The sequence below is a fragment of the Salvelinus alpinus genome, chromosome 16, assembly GCF_045679555.1.
Source record: "Salvelinus alpinus chromosome 16, SLU_Salpinus.1, whole genome shotgun sequence".
Classification (NCBI taxonomy): domain Eukaryota; kingdom Metazoa; phylum Chordata; class Actinopteri; order Salmoniformes; family Salmonidae; genus Salvelinus; species Salvelinus alpinus.
In genome coordinates this window covers 57,143,202-57,168,639 of record NC_092101.1, presented here as the reverse complement: position 1 = coordinate 57,168,639, position 25,438 = coordinate 57,143,202, and the positions used below count along the sequence as shown (strand labels likewise).

The 25,438-nt window shown below is 45.2% G+C and overlaps 1 protein-coding gene across 2 annotated transcripts in view; it reads left to right on the top strand.

The window, feature by feature from the left end:
- chd1l (chromodomain helicase DNA binding protein 1-like) overlaps positions 1–25,438 on the top strand; it is a 90,496-nt gene that overhangs the window by 28,899 nt on the left and 36,159 nt on the right. For both annotated transcript variants that reach the window (XM_071346673.1, XM_071346674.1), the window contains 6 exons: positions 446–608; positions 4,767–4,922; positions 5,188–5,280; positions 9,845–9,941; positions 10,193–10,266; positions 22,327–22,437. In XM_071346673.1, coding sequence (XP_071202774.1) covers positions 446–608; positions 4,767–4,922; positions 5,188–5,280; positions 9,845–9,941; positions 10,193–10,266; positions 22,327–22,437 — 694 coding nt within the window. The remainder of the gene's footprint in view (positions 1–445; positions 609–4,766; positions 4,923–5,187; positions 5,281–9,844; positions 9,942–10,192; positions 10,267–22,326; positions 22,438–25,438) is intronic.

The following is a 25,438-nucleotide window of genomic DNA, read 5'->3' as shown; positions in this document are numbered from 1 at the left end:
CTACTGCTACTACTACTGCTACTGCTGCTACTACAACTACTACTTCTGCTGCTACTACTACTACTGCTGCTGCTGCTACTACTACTGCTGCTGCTGCTACTACTACTACTACTACTACTACTACTGCTGCTGCTGCTACACCTACTACTACAGCTACTGCTGTTACTACTACTACTACTACTACTGCCCTTACTACCTACAGTCTACTACATCTATAGCACCTGTTAAGTCTACATTCCTTCTCCTACCACCCGGTCTACATTCCTTCTCCTACCACCCGGTCTACATTCCTTCTCCTACCACCCGGTCTACATTCCTTCTCCTACCACCCGGTCTACATTCCTTCTCCTACCACCCGGTCTACATTCCTTCTCCTACCACCCGGTCTACATTCCCTCTCCTACCGCCACCCAGTCTACCACCTGTTTCACTGTCTCTCTTGTAGTTCTCTCTGGATTTCAGAGTGCTGCTGACAGGAACTCCTATCCAGAACAACCTGACGGAGCTCTACAGCCTCCTATCGTTCATCCAGCCCAGTCTCTTCCCTACAGACCAGACCGAGGACTTCACTAACACTTACAACCAGGTCCAGACACAACCGACTCTGGGTAGGACACTACACGTGTGTGTGAGATAACATGCTAGATAGGAGGACACTACATGTGTGTGTGAGATAACATGCTAGATAGGAGGACACTACTACACAACTCGAGATCGGAACACCTGGAGGCTAAGCTTCCCCTAAAGTAAAGGGTCTAATTAGCCTATTCCTGTCTATACATAAATAAATAAAATCATTCAAAATAGCATTACCTACAGTCGATATCGGCCTGCAGTTTGGGCAGCGCACGCTGCCAATTCCACGGAAAAACATAGTTTGGAAAGCTAATGGCTAATTCTATCAAGACAAGGAAATAGACTCTAATCAGTGTTTTAGTTCTCAACTTTGTTGAGTGAACAGTATAGCCTATCTTATTGGCGCCAGCGGAGAGCAACGGCCACATTCCCGGTGAAGTGCGCACATTCACTTGAAAGTTTGTTTTTGGACTATAATTTCCTCCTCCAGGTCAGATGGGCGTCATTGTATTTGTCTCTCCTTCTCATAGGCCTATTATATGGACCAATGTCGTTTTCATTGATTGTGTCTCAGTGTCAGCAGAGTAGGCTACCCTGTGATTTGTAGATTTAAAAAAAGTTATTAGCCTAAATTACGACTATCCAATTTACTCATCACATTATCAAAAAGTGTGCTATCTTACAGTACAGCGTTAGAACACCTGCTTTTTCCATGGCAGACTGACCAGGTAAATCCAGGTGAAAGCTATGATCCCTTATTGATGTCACTTGTTAAATCCACTTCAATCAGTGTAGATGAAGGGGAGGAGACAGGTTAAAGGAGGATTTTTATGACTTGAGACGATTTGAAATATGGATTCGGAAAGTATTCAAACCCCTTGACCTTTTCCACGTTCTGTTACAGCCTTTTTCTAAAATGGATTAAATCATTTTTCCCCTCATCAATCTACACCATACCCCATAATGACAAAGCAAAAACAGGTTTTTAGTAATTTTTGCATATTTATATAAAATCTAAAACTGAAAAATCACATTTACATAAGTATTCAGACCCTTTATTCAGTACTTTGTTTTATGCACTTGGCAGCGATTACAGCCTGGATTCTTCTTGGGTATGATGCTACAAGCTTGGCACACCTGTATTTGGTGAGTTTCTCCCATTCTTTGCAGATCCTCTCAAGCTCTGTCAAGTTGGATGGGGAGCTTTGCTGCACAGCTATTTTCAGATCTCGAGAGATGTTCGATCAGGTTCAAAATCGGGCTCTGGATGGGCCACTCAAGGACATTCTGAGACTTGTCCTGAAGCAATTCCTGTCTTGGATGTGTGCTTGGGGTCGTTGTCCTGTTGGAAGGTGAACCTTCACACCAGTCTGAGGTCCTGAGCGCTCTGGAGCAGGTTTTCATCAAGATTCTCTCTCTACTTTTCTCTGTTCATCTTTCCCTCGATCCTGACTAATCAAATCAAATCAAATTTTATTAGTCACATACACATGGTTAGCAGATGTTAATGCGAGTGTAGCGAAATGCTTGTGCTTCTAGTTCCGACAATGCAGTAATAACCAACAAGTAATCTAACCTAACAATTCCACAACTACTACCTTATACACACACAAGTGTAAAGGGATAAAGAATATGTACATAAAGATATATGAATGAGTGGTGGTACAGAACGGCATGGCAAGATGCAGTAGATGGTATAGAGTACGGTATATACATATGAGATGAGTACTGTAGGGTATGTAAACATAAAGTGGCATAGTTTAAAGTGGCTAGTGGTACATGTATTACATAGTCTCCCAGTCCCTGCCGCTGGAAAACATCCCCACAGCATGATGCTGCCACCACCATGCTTCACCGTAGGGATGCTGTCACCACCATGCTTCACCGTAGGGATGCTGTCACCACCATGCTTCACCGTAGGGATGCTGTCACCACCATGCTTCACCGTAGGAATGCTGCCACCACCATGCTTCACCGTAGGGATGCTGCCACCACCATGCTTCACCATAGGGATGCTGCCACCACCATGCTTCACCGTAGGGATGGTGCCAGGTTTCCTTCAGACAAGACGCCAAAAAGTTAAATCTTGGTTTCATCAGACCAGAGAATCTTTAGGTGCCTTTTGGCAAACTCCAAGCTGGCTGTCACGTGCCTTTTACTGAGGAGTGGCTTCAGTCTGGCCACTCTACCATAAAGGCCTGATTGGTGGAGTGCTGCAGAGATGGTTGTCCTTCTGGAAGGTTCTCCCATCTCCACAGAGGAACTCTAGATTTCTGTCAGAGTGACCATCGGGTTCTTGGTCACCTCCCTGACCAAGGCCCTTCTCCCCAGATTGCACAGTTTGGCCGTTCTGCCAGCTATAGGAAAAGTCTTGGTGGTTTCAAACTTCTTCCTTTTACGAATGATGGAGGCTACTGTGTTCTTGGGAACCTTCAATGCTGCAGAAATGTTTAGGTACCCTTCCCCAGATCTGTGCCTGGACACAATCCTGTCTCGGAGCTCTATGGACAATTCCTTCGACCTCATGGCTTTTTTTTTGCTCTGACATACACTGTCAACTGTGGGACCTTATATAGATAGGCAGGTGTGTGCCTTTCCAAAATCATGTCCAATCAATTGAATTTACCACAGATGGACTCCAATCAAGTTGTAGAAACATCTCAAGGTTGATCAATGGAAACAGGATGCACCTGAGCTCAATTTTGAGTCTCATAGCAAAGGGTCTGAATACTTATGTAAATAAGGTATTTCTGTTTTAAATTTGTAAAACATTTGCAAAAATGTCTAAGACTTTTCGCTTTGTCAATATGGGGTCTTGTGTGTAGATTGATGAGGGAAATAATTAATTCAATCAATTTTACAATAAGGTTGTACTGTAAAAAAATTAGGGAAAAGTCAAAGGGTCTGAATACTTTCCGAATGCACTGTACGTGTGTCGTTCGGAGGGTGAATGGGCAAGACAAAAAATGTAAGTCCAATTGAACAGGGTATAGTAGTAGGTGCTAGGCGCACCGGTTTATGTGTCAAGAACTGTAACGCTGCTGGGTTTTTCACACTCAACACTTTCCCGTGTTTATCAAGAATGGTCCACCGGCCTCCCGGGTGGCGCAGTGGTCTAGGGCACTGCATCGCAGCACTAGCTGTGCCACCAGAGACTCTGGGTTCGCGCCCAGGCTCAGTCGGCCGCGACCGGGAGGTCCGTGGGGCGACGCACAATTGGCCTAGCGTCGTCCGGGTTAGGGAGGGTTTGGCTGGTAGGGATATCCTTGTCTCATCGCGCGCTAGCGACGCCTGTGGCGGGCCGGGCGCAGTGCGCGCTAACCAAGGTCGCCAGGTGCACGGTGTTTCCTCCGACACATTGGTGCGGCTGGCTTCCGGGTTGGATGGGCGCTGTGTTAAGAAGCAGTGCGGCTTGGTTGGGTTGTGTTTCGGAGGACGCATGGCTTTCGACCTTCGTCTCTCCCGAGCCCGTACGGGAGTTGTAGCGATGAGACAAGATGGTAACTACTAACAACTGGATACAACCAAATTGGGGAGAAAAGGAGGTAAAATTCAACAACAAAAAAATGGTCCACCACCCAAAGGATATCCAGCCAACTTGACACAACTGTGGAAAGCATTGGAGACAACATGGTTCCCAGCATCCCTTTGGAATGCTTTCGAAACCTTGTAGAGTCCATGCCACGCCGAATTGAGGCTGTTCTGAGGGCACAAAGGTGGTGCAAGTCAATATTCGGAAGGTGTTTTTGTACACTGTGTCTTTGTTGGCAGGTTGTTATGGTACAGAAGTACAGTATGGAACAGGAACACAGTTTTTAGCGCTGTCCCAAATGACACCCTATTCCCTATATAGTGAGCTACTTTAGACCAGAGCCCTATGGCACCCTATTCCCTATATAGTGAGCTACTTTAGACCAGGGCCCTATGGCACCCTATTCCCTATATAGTGCACTACTTTAGACCAGAGCCCTATGGCACCATATTCCCTATATAGTGAGCTACTTTTGACCAGTCCAGGTGTTCAGACCGGTTGGCAACTGCCATATGTGTACTTTTTATGATTTGATGGAACCTTTTTATTTACCCAGGAAGTCCCATTGAAACCAAGATGGCAGCTCCATCATCATGATAAAGACTGCATCTCTGAACCCTACACGTCTAACAGCAGTATTCTCTGTATCTCTCTCCAGCCAGTGATCTCCAGAGAGTGCTGCAGCCCTTCCTGCTGAGGAGGGTAAAGGCTGAGGTAGCAGCTGACCTCCCCGTGAAGACAGAGATACTGATGTACCACGGCCTGTCTGCCCTGCAGAAGAGATATTATAAGGCTATACTCACGAAGGACCTGTGTGAGACTAACATGAACCTGATCTAAAATTATGTTAGGAAATTCTAGCCCTGGTTGGCTGTCCGTTTCTGCTCTCTTGCCAGCTTGTCTTTATGGGAATGGTCAAGCTAAACAGTTTGGGTTTAGCTTGCCAATGACAGCAATGGAGTTGGTAAGAACACAAACAGATGAGCAACCAGGGAAAGTAAAATACTTTTATTCAACTTAAACTAAACCCTTTCCATTGGGAAGCCACTGACCGTAGCTAACTGTTGTTGTGTTTCTAGATGCCTTTGGGAATGAGCAGGGCAACAAGACCAGACTGCTTAATATACTGATGCAGCTCCGGAAGTGTGTGGACCACCCCTACCTGTTTGATGGTGAGATCCTATTGGTTTAGAGCTGTGTGGACCCCACCTACCTGTTTGATGGTGAGATCCTATTGGTTTAGAGCTGTGTGGACCACCCCTACCTGTTTGATGGTGAGATCCTATTGGTTTAGAGCTGTGTGGACCCCACCTACCTGTTTGATGGTGAGATCCTATTGGTTTAGAGCTGTGTGGACCACCCCTACCTGTTTGATGGTGAGATCCTATTGGTTTAGAGCTGTGTGGACCACCCCTACCTGTTTGATGGTGAGATCCTATGGGTTTAGAGCTGTGTGGACCCCACCTACCTGTTTGATGGTGAGATCCTATTGGTTTAGAGCTGTGTGGACCACCCCTACCTGTTTGATGGTGAGATCCTATTGGTTTAGAGCTGTGTGGACCACCCCTACCTGTTTGATGGTGAGATCCTATTGGTTTAGAGCTGTGTGGACCACCCCTACCTGTTTGATGGTGAGATCCTATTGGTTTCGAGCTGTGTGGACCACCCCTACCTGTTTGATAGTGAGATCCTATTGGTTTAGAGCTGTGTGGACCACCCCTACCTGTTTGATAGTGAGATCCTATTGGTTTAGAGCTGTGTGGACCACCCCTACCTGTTTGATGGTGAGATCCTATTGGTTTAGAGCTGTGTGGACCACCCCTACCTGTTTGATGGTGAGATCCTATTGGTTTAGAGCTGTGTGGACCACCCCTACCTGTTTGATGGTGAGATCCTATTGGTTTAGAGCTGTGTGGACCACCCCTACCTGTTTGATGGTGAGATCCTATTGGTTTAGAGCTGTGTGGACCACCCCTACCTGTTTGATGGTGAGATCCTATTGGTTTAGAGCTGGGTGGACCCCACCTACCTGTTTGATGGTGAGATCCTATTGGTTTAGAGCTGTGTGGACCACCCCTACCTGTTTGATGGTGAGATCCTATTGGTTTAGAGCTGTGTAGCCAACAACTACCTGTTTGATGGTGAGCTCCTATTGGTTTAGAGCTGTGTGGACCACCCCTACCTGTTTGATGGTGAGATCCTATTGGTTTAGAGCTGTGTGGACCACCCCTACCTGTTTGATGGTGAGATCCTATTGGTTTAGAGCTGTGTGGACCACCCCTACCTGTTTGATGGTGAGATCCTATTGGTTTAGAGCTGTGTGGACCACCCCTACCTGTTTGATAGTGAGATCCTATTGGTTTAGAGCTGTGTGGACCACCCCTACCTGTTTGATGGTGAGATCCTATTGGTTTAGAGCTGTGTGGACCACCCCTACCTGTTTGATGGTGAGATCCTATTGGTTTAGAGCTGTGTGGACCACCCCTACCTGTTTGATGGTGAGATCCTATTGGTTTAGAGCTGTGTGGACCACCCCTACCTGTTTGATGGTGAGATCCTATTGGTTTAGAGCTGTGTGGACCACCCCTACCTGTTTGATGGTGAGATCCTATTGGTTTAGAGCTGTGTAGCCCACAACTACCTGTTTGATGGTGAGATCCTATTGGTTTAGAGCTGTGTGGACCACCCTTACCTGTTTGATGGTGAGATCCTATTGGTTTAGAGCTGTGTGGACCACCCCTACCTGTTTGATGGTGAGATGCTATTGGTTTAGAGCTGGGTGGACCACCCCTACCTGTTTGATTGTGAGATCATATTGGTTTAGAGCTGGGTGTACCACCCCTACCTGTTTGATTGTGAGATCCTATTGGTTTAGAGCTGTGTGGACCCCACCTACCTGTTTGATAGTGAGATCCTATTGGTTTAGAGCTGTGTGGACCCCACCTACCTGTTTGATAGTGAGATCCTATTGGTTTAGAGCTGTGTGGACCACCCCTACCTGTTTGATGGTGAGATCCTATTGGTTTAGAGCTGTGTGGACCACCCCTACCTGTTTGATGGTGAGATCCTATTGGTTTAGAGCTGTGTAGCCCACAACTACCTGTTTGATGGTGAGATCCTATTGGTTTAGAGCTGTTTGGACCACCCTTACCTGTTTGATGGTGAGATCCTATTGGTTTAGAGCTGTGTGGACCACCCCTACCTGTTTGATGGTGAGATGCTATTGGTTTAGAGCTGGGTGGACCACCCCTACCTGTTTGATTGTGAGATCCTATTGGTTTAGAGCTGGGTGGACCACCCCTACCTGTTTGATTGTGAGATCCTATTGGTTTAGAGCTGTGTGGACCCCACCTACCTGTTTGATAGTGAGATCCTATTGGTTTAGAGCTGTGTGGACCCCACCTACCTGTTTGATAGTGAGATCCTATTGGTTTAGAGCTGTGTGGACCCCACCTACCTGTTTGATGGTGAGCTCCTATTGGTTTAGAGCTATGTAGCCCACAACTAAATTGCCAAGAAACTGAAGATCTCGTACAATGCTGTGTACTACTCCCTTCACTGGCTCTAACCAGAATAGAAAGAGGAGTGGGAGGCCCCGGTGCACCACTGAGCAAGAGGACAATTACATTAAAGTGTTTAGTTTGAGAAACAGACGCCTCATAAGTCCTCAACTGGCAGCTTCATTAAAAAGTACCCGCAAAACACCAGTCTCAACGTCAACAGTGAAGAGGCGACTCCAGGACGCTGGCCTTCTAGGCAGTTGCAAAGTAATGCCATATTTCAGACTGGCCAATAAAAATAAAAGATTCAGATGGGCGAAAGAACACAGACATTGGACAGAGGAACTCTAACTAAAAGGCCAGCATCCCGAAGTCGCCTCTTCACTGTTGACGTTGAGATTAGTGGTAGAGAAGTTGCAATTTTATTTTCTGGCAACCGCTCTGGTGGACATTCGTGCAGTCAGCATTGCCATTTGCATGCTCCCTAAAAACTTGAGACATCTGTGGCGTTGTGTTGTGACAACTGCACATTTTAGAATGGCCTTTTATTGTCATGCTGCTTAATCAGCTTCATATGCCACACCTGTCAGGTGGATGGACATGCTCACTAACAGGGATGTAAACAAATTTGTGCACAACATTTGAGCGAAATAAGCTTTTTGTGCGTATGGAAAATATCTGGGATCGGTCACACCCTGATCTGTTTCCCCTCTTTGTGCTTGTCTCAACTCCCCTCCAGGTGACGCCCATCTTCCCCATTATCCCCAGTGTATTTATACCTGTGTTCTCTGTTTGTCTGTTGCCAGTTTGTTTTGTTTCGTCAAGCCTACCAGCGTTTTTCCCGGGCTCCTGTCTTTTTCTAGTAGTTGTCCCAGTTTTGACCATTCTGTCTGCTCTGACCCTGAGCCTGCCTGCCGTTCTGTACCTTTCGGACTCTGCTCTGGATTACTGACCTCTGCCTGCCCTTGACCTGTAGTTTGCCTGCCCCCCTGTTTTTGTAATAAACTTTTGTTACCTCAACTGTCTGCAGGGTCTTCTCCTGAGCCTTGACAGGATCTTTTATTTCAGCTCATGAAAAATGGGACTCATTTTACATGTTGCATTTATATTTTTGTTCAGTATATGGGCTCCCGAGTGGGCAGCATCTCAGTGGGCTCCCGAGTGGGCAGCATCTCGGTGGGCTCCCGAGTGGGCAGCATCTCAGTGGGCTCCCGAGTGGGCAGCATCTCGGTGGGCTCCCGAGTGGGCAGCATCTCGGTGGGCTCCCGAGTGGGCAGCATCTCGGTGGGCTCCCGAGTGGGCAGCATCTCGGTGGGCTCCCGAGTGGGCAGCATCTCGGTGGGCTCCCGAGTGGGCAGCATCTCGGTGGGCTCCCGAGTGGGCAGCATCTCGGTGGGCTCCCGAGTGGGCAGCATCTCGGTGGGCTCCCGAGTGGGCAGCATCTCGGTGGGCTCCCGAGTGGGCAGCATCTCGGTGGGCTCCCGAGTGGCGCAGCGGTCTAAGGCACTGTATCTCAGTGGGCTCCCGAGTGGCGCAGCGGTGTGAGTCACTGTGTCTCAGTGGGCTCCCGAGTGGAGCAGCGGTGTGAGTCACTGTATCTCAGTGCTTGAGGCGTCACTACAGACACCCTGGTTCGAATCCAGGCTGTATCACAACTGGCCGTGATTGGGAGTCCCATAGGGCGGTGCACAATTGGCCCAGCGTCGTCCGGGTTAGGCCGTCATTGTAAATAAGAATTTGTTCTTAACTGACTTGCCTAGTTAAATAAAGGTTAAATAAATAAAATACATCTAAGTATGATCATTTTATTTGTATACAACAAATAGTGTCTCATCAGCCTATGTGGGCTGGGCATCTTGAAGATCCATGACACTATATTAAAATAAATAAATAAAATCTATTGAAACAAATCAAAACATTCTGGAGCCCTATTTTAACAGTAAAATATAACAGCAGTAGCTTCATGGTCGACCCAAAATGCATGACAATCGCTGGATTAGGTTGCACATTCAAATATTTAGAATGATATTTAGAATGATATTTAGAATGATGAAACAACATATTTCTACCATCTCAGTAGTATATTAAACGTTTTAATAAAGCTCTGTAAATGACTTTATTAGATGATACAAATTTGATCAAAATGTTTTTTGGTCTGACCAAATCATGGGCTGGTGCCACTAGTTAGTGTCACCAGGGGGCCATTTTTAACTGGAGCCCTGCCTTTCCTCTCTAGGTGTGGAACCAGAGCCGTTTGAGATGGGGGAGCATCTGATCCAGGCTAGTGGGAAACTCTGTCTGCTGGACAGCATGCTGGCATACCTGCACCAAGGGTCCGTCTCTCTCTCTCTCTCTCTCTCTCTCTCTCTCTCTCTCTCTCTCTCTCTTTCTCTCTCTAAGGGAGATCTATAACACTGAGCACTGAGGGAGATCTATAACACTGAGCACTAAGGGAGATCCTGTATAATACTGACCATGATTAAATGTTAGATCTTATCCATATTTTCCATGATGTCTTGCTATTATCTCCTTTACTGTAAATATACTGTAATTTAACACATTACTTTTCCTCATTGGTGTTCAGGGGACATCATATCTTGCTGTTCTCCCAGATGACCAGGATGCTAGACATTCTCCAAGACTACATGGAATACAGAGGTAATGGATACTGCTAGTGGAATACAGAGGTAATGGATACTGCTAGTGGAATACAGAGGTAATGGATACTGCTAGTGGAATACAGAGGTAATGGATACTGCTAGTGGAACACAGAGGTAATGGATACTGCTAGTGGAATACAGAGGTAATGGATACTGCTAGTGGAACACAGAGGTAATGGATACTGCTAGTGGAATACAGAGGTAATGGATACTGCTAGTGGAACACAGAGGTAATGGATACTGCTAGTGGAATACAGAGGTAATGGATACTGCTAGTGGAACACAGAGGTAATGGATACTGCTAGTGGAATACAGAGGTAATGGATACTGCTAGTGGAACACAGAGGTAATGGATACTGCTAGTGGAATACAGAGGTAATGGATACTGCTAGTGGAACACAGAGGTAATGGATACTGCTAGTGGAATACAGAGGTAATGGATACTGCTAGTGGAACACAGAGGTAATGGATACTGCTAGTGGAACACAGAGGTAATGGATACTGCTAGTGGAACACAGAGGTAATGGATACTGCTAGTGGAACACAGAGGTAATGGATACTGCTAGTGGAATACAGAGGTAATGGATACTGCTAGTGGAATACAGAGGTAATGGATACTGCTAGTGGAACACAGAGGTAATGGATACTGCTAGTGGAATACAGAGGTAATGGATACTGCTAGTGGAATACAGAGGTAATGGATACTGCTAGTGGAACACAGAGGTAATGGATACTGCTAGTGGAACACAGAGGTAATGGATACTGCTAGTGGAATACAGAGGTAATGGATACTGCTAGTGGAACACAGAGGTAATGGATACTGCTAGTGGAACACAGAGGTAATGGATACTGCTAGTGGAATACAGAGGTAATGGATACTGCTAGTGGAATACAGAGGTAATGGATACTGCTAGTGGAATACAGAGGTAATGGATACTGCTAGTGGAATACAGAGGTAATGGATACTGCTAGTGGAATACAGAGGTAATGGATACTGCTAGTGGAACACAGAGGTAATGGATACTGCTAGTGGAATACAGAGGTAATGGATACTGCTAGTGGAACACAGAGGTAATGGATACTGCTAGTGGAACACAGAGGTAATGGATACTGCTAGTGGAACACAGAGGTAATGGATACTGCTAGTGGAACACAGAGGTAATGGATACTGCTAGTGGAACACAGAGGTAATGGATACTGCTAGTGGAACACAGAGGTAATGGATACTGCTAGTGGAATACAGAGGTAATGGATACTGCTAGTGGAATACAGAGGTAATGGATACTGCTAGTGGAACACAGAGGTAATGGATACTGCTAGTGGAACACAGAGGTAATGGATACTGCTAGTGGAATACAGAGGTAATGGATACTGCTAGTGGAACACAGAGGTAATGGATACTGCTAGTGGAATACAGAGGTAATGGATACTGCTAGTGGAATACAGAGGTAATGGATACTGCTAGTGGAATACAGAGGTAATGGATACTGCTAGTGGAATACAGAGGTAATGGATACTGCTAGTGGAATACAGAGGTAATGGATACTGCTAGTGGAACACAGAGGTAATGGATACTGCTAGTGGAACACAGAGGTAATGGATACTGCTAGTGGAACACAGAGGTAATGGATACTGCTAGTGGAACACAGAGGTAATGGATACTGCTAGTGGAACACAGAGGTAATGGATACTGCTAGTGGAACACAGAGGTAATGGATACTGCTAGTGGAACACAGAGGTAATGGATACTGCTAGTGGAACACAGAGGTAATGGATACTGCTAGTGGAACACAGAGGTAATGGATACTGCTAGTTGAACACAGAGGTAATGGATACTGCTAGTGGAATACAGAGGTAATGGATACTGCTAGTGGAATACAGAGGTAATGGATACTGCTAGTAGAATACAAAGGTAATGGATACTGCTAGTGGAATACAGAGGTAGCCTAATGGGTATATCTAGCTAGTGGAATACAGAGGTAATGGATACTGCTAGTGGAATACAGAGTAATGGATACTGCTAGTGGAATACAGAGGTAATGGATACTGCTAGTGGAATACAGAGGTAATGGATACTGCTAGTGGAATACAGAGGTAATGGATACTGCTAGTGGAACACAGAGGTAATGGATACTGCTAGTGGAACACAGAGGTAATGGATACTGCTAGTGGAATACAGAGGTAATGGATACTGCTAGTGGAATACAGAGGTAATGGATACTGCTAGTGGAATACAGAGGTAATGGATACTGCTAGTGGAATACAGAGGTAATGGATACTGCTAGTGGAATACAGAGGTAATGGATACTGCTAGTGGAATACAGAGGTAACCTAATGGGTATATCTAGCTAGTGGAATACAGAGGTAGCCTAATGGGTATATCTAGCTAGTGGAATACAGAGGTAATGGATACTGCTAGTGGAATACAGAGGTAGCCTAATGGCTACATCTAGCTAGTGGAATACAGAGGTAGCCTAATGGGTACATCTAGCTAGTGGAATACAGAGGTAGCCTAATGGGTACATCTAGCTAGTGGAATACAGAGGTAGCCTAATGGGTACATCTAGCTAGTGGAATACAGAGGTAGCCTAATGGGTACATCTAGCTAGTGGAATACAGAGGTAGCCTAATGGGTACATCTAGCTAGTGGAATACAGAGGTAGCCTAATGGGTACATCTAGCTAGTGGAATACAGAGGTAGCCTAATGGGTACATCTAGCTAGTGGAATACAGAGGTAGCCTAATGGGTACATCTAGCTAGTGGAATACAGAGGTAATGGATACTGCTAGTGGAATACAGAGGTAGCCTAATGGGTATATCTAGCTAGTGGAATGCAGAGGTAGCCTAATGGGTATATCTAGCTAGTGGAATGCAGAGGTAGCCTAATGGGTATATATAGCTAGTGGAATGCAGAGGTAGCCTAATGGGTATATCTAGCTAGTGGAATGCAGAGGTAGCCTAATGGGTATATCTAGCTAGTGGAATGCAGAGGTAGCCTAATGGGTATATCTAGCTAGTGGAATGCAGAGGTAGCCTAATGGGTATATCTAGCTAGTGGAATACAGAGGTAGCCTAATGGGTATATCTAGCAAGTGGAATGCAGAGGTAGCCTAATGGGTACATCTAGCTAGTGGAATACAGAGGTAGCCTAATGGGTACATCTAGCTAGTGGAATACAGAGGTAGCCTAATGGGTACATATAGCTAGTGGAATACAGAGGTAGCCTAATGGGTACATATAGCTAGTGGAATACAGAGGTAGCCTAATGGGTACATCTAGCTAGTGGAATACAGAGGTAGTGAAATACAATGGTAATGGATATCTAGCTATTATTGATCATTTTTGAATTGACAATTTTGATACCTTCTGGAACCAAAGCTTGTTTTATAAGGATGATGGGGTCCACCCAAATCATTTGGGTGTGTTGAGACAATGACTTATCAATGACCCAAGCCCAGCTCAGTTAATCCCTACCATTGTGTCGCTGAGTTGTCATAATGCTTCAGCAAATGTACATTATCCTAGGGGGCGTTGGAAGACATTGTAAGTCACCTAATTTGTGGCCTGTTTCAGGAAACTAGGCGTATGTCACGGGTCACTACTTAACAGGAGAGTCATTTGAACTTAAACTTTTTTTAAATTAAAATGCGTTGTCAGGAATGTCTTTTGGAACATGTGAACTTTCATGTGCCTTAATAAGATACTTGTATGCTATCTGTAAATACAAATAATAATTGTTAACCTCTCTGGGATAGATGGGACGCTTGCGTCCCAACAGCCATGTCAAAATGTAGAGCGCCAAATTCAAAAAAATTATATAAAATTAAACTTGATTAAATCACACATATAAGATATCAAATTAAAGCTACACTCGTTGTGAATCCAGCCAACATGTCAGATTTCAAAAAGGCTTTTCGGCGAAAGCAAACGATGCTATTATCTGAGGATACACCATAGTAAACAGAGAGAGAAGCATATTTCAACCATGCCGGCGCTACTCAAAACGCAGAAATAAAATATAAAAAACGCATTACCTTTTATGAGATTCTTTTGTTGGCACTCCAATATGTCCCATAAACATCACAAGTGGTCCTTTAGTTCGATTAATTCCGTCCATATATATCCAAATTGTCCATTTATTTGGCGCCGTTGTACCAGGAAAAACAGCGTTCAATTTGAGCAAAATCACGACACAATATCTAACAAAAAATTACCTCTAAACTTTGCCAAAACATTTCAAAGTACTTTTGTAATACAGCTTAAGGTATTTGTAAACGTTAATAATCGATCAAATTGAAGACAGGTCAATCTGTTTTCAATACAGGATATCAACAAACTCACGGAACATTTCATTTCTTGCCCAAATCTCAAACATAAACAAACGACGTCACTCCACTTCCGGGTTAATATCGTTTTCACCTCACTATGAAAAAACCTTAACCATTTTCCATACAATGGCGACATCCAGTGGAAGCAGTAGAAACTGCGCATTTACTGATTAGAATTCTGGTTTGCCCAACACAATCCATTGAACATAGAGGAACTGAACAATAAAAAAGTTAGTCCTCAGGGTTTTGACTGCTATATAAGTTCTGTTATACTTACAGATATGATTCAAACTGTTTTAGAAACTTCAGAGTGTTTTCTATCCAAATCTACTAATTATATGCATATCTTATATTCTGGGGATGAGTAGCACGAAGTTGAAATTGCGCACGCTATTTTTCCCTAAGTGAAAACTCTGCACCCTATCCTAGAGAAGTTAAATTATGACCTTAGTTGGTTTAGCCACAGAAAAGGACAGCAACCTTCCAGCTAGCCATGATTGGCTGAGATAATGAGTGGGCTGGAAATGCGAGAGATGAGTTTGGATTGGTCTGCCACATAGCACGCTTCTGTCTATTTGAGCTGATCAGTATGTGTAGGTAAACCTGTCTAACGCAGCTTTTTAAAAACATTTATTGCATAGTAGAACTGCGTAAGTGTTGCTCTCCACTTTCTGGAGGATCAAGTTTTGAAATCAGTGGAATTAGAGTATGATAACTCAGGAGATGGAGAACACACCTGTCTCTGGATTACATCTTCAAACTAAGGGCAACCATAGCATCTGTGACAGGGAGAGGCATCCATCCATGATGTATACGGGTAAGATAGTCTAGCTAGCTACATTTTCAGATATTACACTTTTCTAATTTTGACAGTCATTTTATTTCAAGTTGAAGTGTACTGTTAGCTAGCTAGCTAACATTAGCTGGCTGGCTCGCTAGCTAACGTTACGTGTATGTTCTTATTCGTATCTCATAACCATTTGCTTGGCTATTTATAGCTATCTAACATTAAGCTAACATTGAACCTGGTTGGTTAACTACCTGCAGATTCATGCAGGGTAGTAACATCATGAGTTAGGATTATGGTTAATTGTTTACCTAGCTAGCTAGTTACATGTCTTAACAAAAGAGTCCACTATGCAAGTAACCATTTCAATCGAATGTCACAGCGACAACTGTTGATAGCCAGCGTGAATTTACCAACTATATCTATCCACTCAGATCTCAGAGCACTCTCGTCTGAGTGTGCCAGAGCGCAGAATAACTGACGAATTTACGCCTAACCAGCTCTGCTAGGGTGAGTTAAAATGGTCAATGAACGGTTCTCTCTTAGGACAGAACGCTCAATCAACCCTTAAAGAGATGGGTGGGGCTAATGCTTGCTTACGAGGGTGTGAACGATGCTGAATGGGTGTAGACAAAGAGCTCTCCAGTAGGTACCAAAACATTCTGCACATGTAAAGGCCATTTTCTCAAAAGTGAGATACAAGTTATCTGACCATCCTACCGATCCTCGACTTCGGCGATGTCATTTACTAAATAGCCTCCAACCTTCTACTCAGCAAATTGGATGCAGTCTATCACAGTGCCATCCGTTTTGTCACCAAAGCCCCAGATTTTAACAAGGCTAATCTAAAAACAAAACACCCTAAATTCTATCAGCATATCGATTGTGCTACCAGGGCTGGAAAAACCCTAGATCATTGTTATACTAATTTCCGCGACGCATATAAGGCCCTCCCCCGCCCCCCTTTCGGAAAAGCTGACCACGACTCCATTTTGTTGATTCCAGCCTACAAACAGAAACTAAAACAACAAGCTCCCGCGCTCAGGTCTGTTCAACGCTGGTCCGACCAATCTGATTCCACGCTTCAAGACTGCTTCGATCACGCGGATTGGAATATGTTCCGCATTGCGTCCAACAACAATATTGACGAATATGCTGATTCGGTGAGCGAGTTCATTAGGAAGTGCATTGACGATGTCGTACCCACAGCAACGATTAAAACATTCCCAAACCAGAAACCGTGGATTGACGGCAGCATTCGCGTGAAACTGAAAGCGCGAACCACTGCTTTTAACCAGGGCAAGGTGACCGGAAGCATGACCGAATACAAACAGTGTAGCTATTCTCTCCGCAAGGCAATCAAACAGGCTAAGTCCCAGTACAGAGACAAAATCGAGTCGCAATTCAACAGCTCAGACACAAGAGGTATGTGGCAGGGTCTACAGTCAATCACGGATTACAAAAGAAAACCAGCCCCGTCGCGGACCAGGATGTCTTGCTCCCAGACAGGCTAAACAACTTTTTTGCCTGCTTTGAGGACAATACAGTGCCACTGACACGGCCCCCTACCAAAACCTGCGGGCTCTCCTTCACTGCAGCCGAGGTGAGTAAAACATTTAAACGTGTTAACCCTCGCAAGGCTGCAGGCCCAGACGGCATTCCCAGCCGCGTCCTCAGAGCATGCGCAGACCAGCTGGCTGGTGTGTTTACGGACATATTCAATCAATCCTTATCCCAGTCTGCTGTTCCCACATGCTTCAAGAGGGCCACCATTGTTCCTGTTCCCAAGAAAGCTAAGGTAACTGAGCTAAACGACTACCGCCCCGTAGCACTCACTTCCGTCATCATGAAGTGCTTTGAGAGACTAGTCAAGGACCATATCACCTCCACCCTACCGGACACCCTAGACCCACTCCAATTTGCTTACCGACCCAATAGGTCCACAGACGACGCAATCGCAACCACACTGCACACTGCCCTAACCCATCTGGACAAGAGGAATACCCATGTGAGAATGCTGTTCATCGATTACAGCTCAGCATTTAACACCATAGTACCCTCCAAACTCGTCATCAAGCTCGAGACCCTGGGTCTCGACCCCGCCCTGTGCAACTGGGTCCTGGACTTCCTGACGGGCCGCCCCCAGGTGGTGAGGGTAGGTAACAACATCTCCACCCCGCTGATCCTCAACACTCAACTCTGAGCCCTCTCCTGTACTCCCTGTTCACCCACGACTGCGTGGCCATGCACGCCTCCAACTCAATCATCAAGTTTGTGGATGACACTACAGTGGTAGGCTTGATTACCAACAACGACGAGACGGCCTACAGGGAGGAGGTGAGGGCCCTCGGAGTGTGGTGTCAGGAAAATCTCAACAAAACAAAGGAGATGATTGTGGACTTCAGGAAACAGCAGAGGGAGCACCCCCCTATCCACATCGACGGGTCAGTAGTGGAGAAGGTGGAAAGTTTTAAGTTCCTCGGTGTACACATCACGGACAAACTGAATTGGTCCACCCACACAGACAGCGTCGTGAAGAAGGCGCAGCAGCGCCTCTTCAACCTCAGAAGGCTGAAGAAATTCGGCTTGTCACCAAAAGCACTCACAAACTTCTACAGATGCACAATCGAGAGCATCCTGTCGGGCTGTATCACCGCCTGGTACGGCAACTGCTCCGCCCACAACCGTAAGGCTCTCCAGAGGGTAGTGAGGTCTGCAGAACGCATCACCGGGGGCAAACTACCTGCCCTCCAGGACACCTACACCACCCGATGTCACAGGAAGGCCATAAAGATCATCAAGGACAACAACCACCCAAGCCACTGCCTGTTCACCCTGCTATCATCCAGAAGGCGAGGTCAGTACAGGTGCATCAAAGCAGGGACCGAGAGACTGAAAAACAGCTTCTATCTCAAGGCCATCAGACTGTTAAACAGCCACCACTAACATTTAGCGGCCGCTGCCAACATACTGACTCAACTCCAGCCACTTTAAAAATGGGAATTGATGGAAATTATGTAAAAATGTACCACTAGCCACTTTAAACAATGCCACTTAATATAATGTTTACATACCCTACATTACCCATCTCATATGTATATACTGTACTCTATATCATCTACTGCATCTTGCCATCTTTATGTAATACATGTACCACTAGCCACTTTAAACTATGCCACTTTATGTTTACATACCCTACAGTACTCATCTCATATGTATATACCGTACTCTATACCATCTACTGCATCTTGCCTATGCCGTTCTGTACCACCACTCATTCATATATCTTTATGTACATATTCTTTATCCCTTTACACTTGTGTGTGTATAAGGTAGTAGTTGTGGAATTGTTAGGTTAGATTACTTGTTGGTTATTACTGCATTGTCGGAACTAGAAGCACAAGCATTTCGCTACACTCGCATTAACATCTGCTATGTATGTGACTAATAAAATTTGATTTGATTTGATATACTACCCACCACTGCGACCTGTATGCTCTCGTCGGCTGGCCCTCGCCTCATATTCGTTGCCAGACACACTGGCTCCAGGTCATCTATAAGTCTTTGCTAGGTAAAGCTCCGCCTTATCTCAGCTCACTGGTCACCATAACAACACCCACCCGTAGCACGCGCTCCAGCAGGTATATTTCACTGGTCATCCCCAGAGCCAACACCTACTTTGGCCGCCTTTCCTTCTAGTTCTCTGCTGCCAATGACCGGAACGAATTGCAAAAATTGCTGAAGTTGGAGACTTAAATCTCCCTCACTAACTTTAAGCATCAGCCATCTGAGCAGCTTACTGTACATAGCCCATCTGTAAATAGCCCATCCAACTACCTACCTCATCCCCATATTGTTTTTATTTACTTTCTGCTCTTTTGCACACCAGTATTTCTACTTGCACATCCTCATCTGCACATCTATCACTCCAGTGTTAATCTGCTAAATTGTAATTACTTCGCTACTATGGCCTTACCGCCTTACTCCATTTGCACACACTGTATATAGACTTTTTCTATTGTGTTTTTGACTGTACGCTTGTTTATTCCATGTGTAACTGTGTTGTTGTTTGTGTCGTACTGCTTTGCTTTATCTTGGCCAGGTCGCAGTTGTAAATGAGAACTTGTTCTCAACTAGCCTACCTGGTTAAATAAAGGTGAAATACATTTTTGTATTTTTGTATTTTTTAAGTTAATCAACTTTCAAAGCAGAATTACTTTCCCATTGTTCCTCAAATGCAGTGTATGAGATACAATTGTGTAGCTCTGTGTCTCTGCTTTTATCCAATGTAAAAAAAAAAAAAAAATTAATAGCGGTCGGTCAAATTTATGTCCCTATGACTGCCCTGAATGCCTCTTTTCAATCACACAGCTATTGTATGCAGTAATCATGTGCCAATGAGCCAGAGTTATACTGTTAACACTGAGGTGGTGTGTCCTAGTAGGAAGACCACTGTTAACACTGAGGTGGTGTGTCCTAGTAGGAAGACCACTGTTAACACTGAGGTGGTGTGTCCTAGTAGGAAGACCACTGTTAACACTGAGGCGGTGTGTCCTAGGAGGAAGACCACTGTTAACACTGAGGTGGTGTGTCCTAGTAGGAAGACCACTGTTAACACTGAGGTGGTGTGTCCTATAGGAAGACCACTGTTAACACTGAGGTGGTGTGTCCTAGTAGGAAGACCACTGTTAACACTGAGGCGGTGTGTCCTAGGAGGAAGACCACTGTTAACACTGAGGTGGTGTGTCCTAGTAGGAAGACCACTGTTAACACTGAGGCGGTGTGTCCTAGGAGGAAGACCACTGTTAACACTGAGGTGGTGTGTCCTAGTAGGAAGACCACTGTTAACACTGAGGTGGTGTGTCCTAGTAGGAAGACCACTGTTAACACTGAGGTGGTGTGTCCTAGTAGGAAGACCACTGTTAACACTGAGGTGGTGTGTCCTAGTAGGAAGACCACTGTTAACACTGAGGCGGTGTGTCCTAGTAGGAAGACCACTGTTAACACTGAGGTGGTGTGTCCTAGTAGGAAGACCACTGTTAACACTGAGGTGGTGTGTCCTAGTAGGACGACCACTGTTAGCACTGAGGTGGTGTGTCCTAGGAGGAAGACCACTGTTAACACTGAGGTGGTGTGTCCTAGTAGGAAGACCACTGTTAACACTGAGGTGGTGTGTCCTAGGAGGAAGACCACTGTTAACACTGAGGTGGTGTGTCCTAGTAGGAAGACCACTGTTAACACTGAGGTGGTGTGTCCTAGTAGGAAGACCACTGTTAACACTGAGGTGGTGTGTCCTAGTAGGAAGACCACTGTTAACACTGAGGTGGTGTGTCCTAGTAGGACGACCACTGTTAGCACTGAGGTGGTGTGTCCTAGTAGGAAGACCACTGTTAACACTGAGGTGGTGTGTCCTAGTAGGAAGACCACTGTGTGCAGCTCACCCTGCACTAACATAAAGTTGAAGTCGGAAGTTTACATACACTTAGGTTGGAGTCATTAACTTGTTTTTCAACCACTCCACAAATTTCATGTTAACAAACTATAGTGTTGCCAAGTCGGTTAGGACATCTACTTTGTGCATGACACAAGTCATTTTTCCAACAATTGTTTACAGACAGATTATTTCACTTATAATTCACTGTATCACAATTCCAGTGGGTCAGAAGTTTACATACACTAAGTTGACTGTGCCTTTAAACAGCTTGGAAAATTCCAGAAAGGGATGTCATGGCTTTAGAAGCTTCTGATAGGCTAATTGACATCATTTGAGTCAATTGGAGGTGTACATGTGGATGTATTTCAAGCCTACCTTCAAACTCAGTGCCTCTTTGCTTGACATCATGGGAAAATCAAAAGATATCAGCCAAGACCTCCACAAGTTGTAGACCTCCACAAGTCTGGTTCATCCTTGGGAGCAATTTCCAAACGCCTGAACCACATTCATCTGTACAAGCAATAGTACGCAAGTATAAACACGATGGGAGACGCGTTCTGTCTCCTAGAGGTGAACGTACTTTGGTGCGAAAAGTGCAAATCAATCCCAGAACAACAGCAAAGGACCTTGTGAAGATGCTGGAGGAAACCGGTACAAAAGTATCTGTATCCACAGTAAAACGAGTCCTATATCTACATAACCTGAAAGGCCGCTCAGCAAGGAAGAAGCCACTGCTCCAAAACCGCCATAAAAAAGCCAGACTACTGTTTGCAACTGCACATGGGGACAAATATCGTACTTTTTGGAGAAATGTCCTCTGGTCTGATGAAACAAAAATACAACTGTTTGGTCATAATGACCATCGTTATGTGTGGAGGAAAAAGGGGGAGGCTTGCAAGCCGAAGAACACCATCCCAACCGTGACGCACGAGGGTGGCAGCATCATGTTGTGGGGGTGCTTTGCTGCCGGAGGGTCTGGTGTACTTCACAAAATAGATGGCATCATGAGAAGGGGAAATTATGTGGATATATTGAAGCAACATCTCAAGACATCAATCAGGAAGTTAAAGCTTGGTCGCAAATGGGTCTTCCAAATGGACAATGACCCCAAGCATACTTCCAAAGTTGTGTCAAAATGGCTTCAGGACAACAAAGTCAAGGTATTGGAGTGGCCATCACAAAGCCCTGACCTCAGTCCTATAGAACATTTGTGGGCATAACTGAAAAGGCATGTGTGAGTTACAGCAGCTCTGTCAGGAGGAATGGGCCAAAATTCACCCAACTCTCTATCTTGAGGTAACAGTGGCAGGTTAAATGAGGTTATTTCTCTGTCCTGAGGTAACAGTGGCAGGTTAAATGAGGTTATTTCTCTGTCCTGAGGTAACAGTGACAGGTTAAATTAGGTTATTTCTCTGTCCTGAGGTAACAGTGACAGGTTAAATGAGGTTATTTCTCTGTCCTGAGGTAACAGTGGCAGGTTAAATGAGGTTATTTTCTATGTCCTGCAGGTTACAGCTATGAGCGTCTGGATGGATCAGTCAGGGGGGAAGAGCGTAACCTGGCCATCAAGAACTTCAGCAGCAAAGATGTCTTTGTCTTTCTACTCAGCACTAAAGCAGGTGGGCTTTCCCTGACCTCTAACCCTCTCACTGGTCCTTAACCCTGACCCCTAACCCTCTCACTGGTCCTTAACCCTGACCCCTAACCCTCTCACTGGTCCTTAACCCTGACCCCTAACCCTCTCACTGGTCCTTAACCCTGACCCCTAACCCTCTCACTGGTCCTTAACCCTGACCCCTAACCCTCTCACTGGTCCTTAACCCTGACCCCTAACCCTCTCACTGGTCCTTAACCCTGACCCCTAACCCTCTCACTGGTCCTTAACCCTGACCTCTAACCCTCTCACTGGTCCTTAACCCTGACCCCTAACCCTCTCACTGGTCCTTAACCCTGACCCCTAACCATAACACTAACAGGTGTTATGTTCCCCAGCAAGAAAACCAAAACGTATCTCTCTAACATAAGGGGGAACTAACCAAGTGTCACTGACAACAACCAAAACGGAACGGGTTTTAGGAGGGGTTCTGAAAGACACTCATGGGGGGCTTTCCACTGAAAGTTGCCTAGCAACAACAACTGGTACCTTAAAGATACCCACCATGAGCACCCAGTAAGAGGCAAACCAAAATAAAACCCCACACCAAACTTAAAGACAGGAAGCAAACCAAAATAAAACCCCACACCAAACTTAAAGACAGGAAGCAAACCACAATAAAACCCCACACCAAACTTAAAGACAGGAAGCAAACCACATAGTGGTGCAAAACGAAAACAGGGAAGATCAGATAAAGGAACGTTTGTCTACAAATCAAATAGGGAGCGCCAACTAATGGTGTTGACCCTCCACATCTATCAAGACAACTGGAGCGCTGGGCCAGACACTCTTAAATATACCCTGGGCCAGATACTCTTAAATATCACCTGGGCCAGACACTCTTAAATATCACCTGGGCCAGACACTCTTAATATCACCTGGACCAGACACTCTTAAATATCACCTGGGCCAGACACTCTTAATATCACCTGGGCCAGACACTCTTAAATAACACCTGGGCCAGACACTCTTAAATATCACCTGGGCCAGACACTCTTAAATATCACCTGGACCAGACACTCTTAAATATCACCTGGGCCAGACACTCTTAAATATCACCTGGGCCAACATAGGAGAAACATCTTCCCACTAACGAGATGGCAAACCAGCATAGGTATAACACACACTGACTAACGAGATGACAAACCAGCACAGGTATAACACACACTGACTAACGAGATGACAAACCAGCATAGGTATAACACACACTGACTAACGAGGTGTTCAAACCAGCATAGGTATAACACACTGAATAACGAGGTGGCAAACCAGCACAGGTATAACACACACTGACTAACGAGGTGGTATAACACACACTGACTAACGAGGTGGCAAACCAGCATAGGTATAACACACACTGACTAACGAGATGGTATAACACACACTGACTAACGAGGTGGTATAACACACACTGACTAACGAGGTGGCAAACCAGCATAGGTATAACACACACTGACTAACGAGGTGGTATAACACACACTGACTAACGAGGTGGCAAACCAGCATAGGTATAACACACACTGACTAACGAGGTGACAAACCAGCATAGGTATAACACACACTGACTAACGAGGTGACAAACCAGCACAGGTATAACACACACTGACTAACGAGATGGTATAACACACACTGACTAACGAGGTGGTATAACACACACTGACTAACGAGGTGGCAAACCAGCATAGGTATAACACATACTGACTAACGAGATGGTATAACACACACTGACTAACGAGATGGTATAACACACACTGACTAACGAGGTGACAAACCAGCATAGGTATAACACACACTGACTAACGAGGTGACAAACCAGCACAGGTATAACACACACTGACTAACGAGGTGACAAACCAGCACAGGTATAACACACACTGACTAACGAGGTGACAAACCAGCACAGGTATAACACACACTGACTAACGAGGTGACAAACCAGCACAGGTATAACACACACTGACTAACGAGGTGACAAACCAGCATAGGTATAACACACACTGACTAACGAGGTGACAAACCAGCACAGGTATAACACACTGACTAACGAGATGGTATAACACACACTGACTAACGAGGTGGTATAACACACACTGACTAACGAGGTGACAAACCAGCACAGGTATAACACACACTGACTAACGAGGTGACAAACCAGCATAGGTATAACACACACTGACTAACGAGGTGACAAACCAGCACAGGTATAACACACACTGACTAACGAGGTGGTATAACACACACTGACTAACGAGGTGACAAACCAGCACAGGTATAACACACACTGACTAACGAGGTGACAAACCAGCATAGGTATAACACACACTGACTAACGAGATGGTATAACACACACTGACTAACGAGGTGACAAACCAGCATAGGTATAACACACACTGACTAACGAGGTGGCAAACCAGCACAGGTATAACACACACTGACTAACGAGATGGTATAACACACACTGACTAACGAGATGGTATAACACACACTGACTAACGAGATGGTATAACACACACTGACTAACGAGGTGACAAACCAGCACAGGTATAACACACACTGACTAACGAGGTGACAAACCAGCATAGGTATAACACACACTGACTAACGAGGTGGTATAACACACACTGACTAACGAGGTGGTATAACACACACTGACTAACGAGGTGGTATAACACACACTGACTAACGAGGTGACAAACCAGCACAGGTATAACACACACTGACTAACGAGGTGACAAACCAGCATAGGTATAACACACACTGACTAACGAGGTGGTATAACACACACTGACTAACGAGGTGGTATAACACACACTGACTAACGAGGTGACAAACCAGCATAGGTATAACACACACTGACTAACGAGATGGTATAACACACACTGACTAACGAGGTGACAAACCAGCATAGGTATAACACACACTGACTAACGAGGTGGCAAACCAGCACAGGTATAACACACACTGAC